Source organism: Myotis lucifugus, unplaced genomic scaffold (assembly GCF_000147115.1).
Source record: "Myotis lucifugus unplaced genomic scaffold, Myoluc2.0 scaffold_513, whole genome shotgun sequence".
NCBI lineage: Eukaryota > Metazoa > Chordata > Mammalia > Chiroptera > Vespertilionidae > Myotis > Myotis lucifugus.
In genome coordinates, this window is record NW_005871561.1 from 469,220 (window position 1) to 473,656 (window position 4,437).

The 4,437-nt window shown below is 62.5% G+C and overlaps 1 protein-coding gene across 1 annotated transcript in view; it reads left to right on the top strand.

Moving 5' to 3' along the window:
* MYO15A (myosin XVA) overlaps nucleotides 1–4,437 on the top strand; it is a 58,062-nt gene that overhangs the window by 44,107 nt on the left and 9,518 nt on the right. The window contains 7 exon segments of the mRNA XM_014446198.2: nucleotides 254–384; nucleotides 1,484–1,578; nucleotides 1,769–1,846; nucleotides 2,217–2,313; nucleotides 4,277–4,363; nucleotides 4,366–4,412; nucleotides 4,414–4,434. Coding sequence (XP_014301684.1) covers nucleotides 254–384; nucleotides 1,484–1,578; nucleotides 1,769–1,846; nucleotides 2,217–2,313; nucleotides 4,277–4,363; nucleotides 4,366–4,412; nucleotides 4,414–4,434 — 556 coding nt within the window.

Here is a 4,437-nt window from a genome sequence, read left to right on the forward strand (position 1 = left end):
GCCCCCCTCCCCCGGGCTCCCCCTCAGGGAGAGTCTCCCCAGGGAAGGTGTTCCCTGGTGCATGTCGGGGCCTCGGGCCCTTCCTTGCCTCCCTCCCTGGCCCCAAGCAGAACCTGCCTCTTGCCTGGTGCTGGGGCCACCACCCTGCCCTCCCCAGGCAGGAAGAACACCCAGAACCAGAGCTGCCCGAGACTCCGGGCATGGCCGTCCTGCCGTGGCCACGTGACGGGGTCCTATGCGTGTGTCCTCACAGGGACAGCTGCCAGCGGGGCTGGAGGCTGCTGTACATCCTGACCGCCTACCACAGCTGCTCGGAGGTCCTCCGGCCACCCCTCGTCCACTTCCTCCAGGACGTGAGCCAGAGCCCAGGCCTGCCCTTCCAGGGTGAGGGGCACAGCAAGGGGGCCAGGGCCGAGGGCCTGTCTGCGTGGGTACCGGCCAGGCAGCCAGCAGGAGGGGAAATCCAGAGAGCCTGGCCCTTCACAGTGCCTGGGCCATGTTCGCCCAGATCCCCTCACTCCCCGGATGTGGTGGAGGCCCCGCAGGGGCTGGTGCGCTGGGCTGTCTGGTCAGTGGGGAGGCAGGCATGTCAGAGGAGAGATGAATGGCTTCCCAGAGGAGTGTTGCTCTGGGTAGGCTTTCTCGTGCGCTGAGTGGCAGGAGCCAAGGCCTGGAGGTGGGCAGAGTGGCATGGGGAAGAGGAGGGGGGCCAGGCCTGGGCTGCGGGGGAGGCTCTGCCCCTTGGGCCTTTGGCAATCAACAGGGTCTTGGCGGGTCCAGGCCGGCGTGGGCCCAAAGCTGGGGGCAGGGGCTCAGCCTTTCCCCCCTTGGAGTGTGGAGGAAAGGGGCCACTCCTCAACCTCAGCCTTGTTTCCATAGCAACTCCCTGGTCCCCCTAAGAAAGAGCCAAGGCCCCTGCAGTCACCACAGCAGCGGTGAGAGAGATGGGGGACCTCCCTCTGCCTCCGAGTCCTCCTCTGCTTTGAGTAGCTCACACTCCCAGGTCAGAGGCGGAGAGGCCAGCTCCGGGGGGGCTCAGAGTGGCTCCCGGCTTCCCTGCCCAGCAGGTGCGGCACTGCCTAGTCAGACACGCAGAGGCAGGCCACGGGGTCTCCTGCCGGGACTCCGGGGGGGAGGCGGTCCGTGGGGGACCCACAGCTGCACCCCCATAGTCACAGCCTCTTAGGGATAAGCCCCCCATCAGCAGCTCAAGGTGACAGCTGTTTCCAGGGCTCCTAGGGTAGCCCCGGGGACTGTGGACCTAACAGAAGGCCTGAGCCTGTGGGCTGTGGGTCTGAGCACGGCCCTAGCACTCCAGCCTTTGACCTTGGGCAGATCACTGCCCCTCTGGGCTATTTCCTCAGCCAGCAAATTGGAGTAAAAGCTCATCCCACTGGCTGTGCAGAGAACCCGTGGGCTGGCAGCCGGCGGCCAGAGGAGCCTGACTGCCGACCTGGGCAAGGCCTTGGCTCTGTCTTTGTAGGAATCGCCAAGGCCTGTGAGCAGAACCTGCAGAAAACCCTGCGCTTCGGCGGCCGTCTGGAGCTGCCCAGCAGCATGGAGCTCCGGGCCCTGTTGGTGAGCGTGGGGGTGGGGGTCCGGGCGAGGGAGAGGCCTGCTGTGCTCAGAAGGCCTTCAGGTCCCCGGCACAGGTGCTCCTGCAGGGCCTGCCTGAACCTTTGGCTCAGGGACGCCCGTGGCAGGGGACGATGGCTGGCCCAGATCCCTCAACCCAGCCTTCCTGTCTCCTCACCCTCCCTTGTCCCAGGCGGGCCGCAGTTCCAAGAGGCAACTCTTTTTCCTCCCTGGAGGCCTTGAACGCCATCTCAAAATCAAAACGTGCACCGTAAGTGAGGGGATGTTTCCAGCAGGCAGCCGCCGGGGGGTGGGGTGGGGGGGCAAGGACACCCCAGTCTCCAGAGTGGCCCCCAAGGGTACTGAGCCCCTCCCAGGCTCTCTCACATAGTCCACACGGCAGGACACTTCTCAGAAGAGCAGGCTGAGCCTGGGGAGGTGGAGCCTCCAGCTCCGGTCACACTGCGAACACGGGGCAAGCTGGGGCCTCTCAGACCGGAAGCTGTGCTCCCTGCCTGCGAGGCGGTTCTCAGAGCCCAGGGCTGCCTCTGTGCAGGGCCCGGGAGCTCTGCCCTCGGTCTGCTGGCGGCTGGGAGGACGGAGGTCGGCGGCTGGCCCAGCCTCACTCTCCCCGCCCGCAGGTGGCCCTGGACGTGGTGAAGGAGATCTGTGCTGAGATGGCCTTGACACGCCCTGAGGCCTTCGATGAGTACGTCATCTTTCTTGTCACCAACCGAGGTGAGCTGCCAGGAGGACCGAGCTCGCTGGGCTCGCGCCCTACATGGCCTCCAGGGTTCCAACCAGAGGCCACTTTCTCCCAGAAGCCCCTCGACCCCGTGTGGAGGGACCATTCTGTGCACCGAGCACCCAGCCCTTGTCTGTCCCTCTCTGCTCCGCCGTGTGTACGTCTGTCTCGCCTCCCAGACGGGACTTTGTGGAGGAGAGGCCCTCTGACTCCTCCCGCGGCCCCTCGGGCCTGCTCAGGGACCCTGCCCTCAGGAGCCCCCACCCTAGGAAGGGTTCCCTTAACAGGCCCCAGCTCCTGGGACCCACAAGTGCGAGCATTTTCCCCGCCACTTATGCCTTCGCATAGGCCATAGAGGCCCTCCTTTGTCTCACTCGGTCCCACCCCTGCCCTCTGCTGTCTACCCACTGAGACGCCAGCTGGCCGGCTACATCCTCTCCCACCAGCTCTCCCACTGCCCCCTCGTCCCTGGACCACGTGTCTGTCCTCAGCCCTTGCCCGGAGTCCAGCCAAGGCATGGCAGGAGGGGAAGGCGGTAACAAAACAGTCCTGTGACGGACACACTAGTCCCAGGCACAGTTCACAGCATTTAATCCCATCACCTCCTTCAGTCCCCACCACAGCCTGGGACATGGAGCCCATCGTCACCCCCACTTATAGATGGGGGACCGAGGCCCACGAGGGTGTAGTCGTTTCCTGTTGCTGCTGTAACAGATCACCACATACCTGGGCGCTTACATGTTTACGGCTCTGCAGGTCCCTCGGGGCTGGTTCCTGCTGGAGCCTCTGGGGGACAATCTCTTCTTGCCTCTTCCAGCATGTTGGGACTACCCCATTCCTGGCTCATGCCCTCCTCCAGCCTCAAAGCCAGCAAGGCAGCATCTCCCTCTCTCTCTCTCTCACTCTCTCTCTCTCTCTCTCTCTCTCTCTCTCTCATTCCTTCTTATAAGGGTCCTTGAGATGACATTCGGTCCGCTTAGATGACCTAGGGCAGTGATGGTGAACCTATGACACGCGTGTCAGAGGTGACACGTGAACTCATTATTTTGGTTGATTTTTCTTTGTTAAATGGCATTTAAATCTATAAAATAAATATCAAAAATATAAGTCTTTGTTTTACTATGGTTGCAAATATCCAAAAATTTCTATATGTGACACGGCACCAGAGTTAAGTTAGGGTTTTTCAAAATGCTGACACGCCGAGCTCAGAAGGTTCGCCATCACTGGCCCAGGATAATGTCTCCATCCAAGATCTCTCACTTAATCACATTTGCAAAGTCCCTTTTGCCATGAAGGGAACGTATTCATGGGTTCCAGGCTTAGGGCATGGACGTCTTTGAGGAAGGGCCAGTAATCAGCCTGCCTTGGAGGTCAAGGGACTCACCCAAGGTCACGTATTTGGGCGTTGAACCCAGGCTGTCTGGCCCCAAGAGTCTGGACTTTATCGTCATGACACGGCCCTCTCTTCGGTAAAGCTTTATGGGCGGTGGGACGGGGAGCAGAAGTGTCTGCAGGAAATGAAGGAGCCGCCTTCAGCCTCGCCGCAGGCTCTGAGCCACCGGTGCCGGGCGGCGTCCGCCCCACCCCACGCAGCAGCCCAGCAGTGCCCTCCGAAGGGGTCCTGCCGAAAGGCACTCAGGGAGCTTCCCCGTCCCCACCTCCTCTGGAACGGCCTGGGCTGGGCTGTGTCTGAGCACGACCCCCGACACTTTCCAGACGCAGCGGCCATAGCTGCGCCAGGGAGGCATCCTGTCGGCAGTCACCAGCATCCCACAAACACAGGGCACCCTGGTCCACAGCATGCGCGCCTTCTGGGGGCGCCATGTCCCAGCAGGGGGGCTTGCCCAGGTGATGCTCCCCGGGGCGACAGCTTGGGGGTGTATGCCTGTGCACACGCGTGTCAGAGGTGACACATGTGCACACACGTGCCCCCCCCCCCCCCCCTGGCCCCCACAGGGCAGCACGTGTGCCCACTCAGGCGCTGCACCTACATCCTGGACGTGGCCTCCGAGATTGAGCATGTGGAGAGCAGCTACATGCTCTGGTCCCGCGTGTGCTCTGGGACCAGGCACTTAAGTTTGAGAATGAGCTATAACGTGACCATGCACTATAACCAG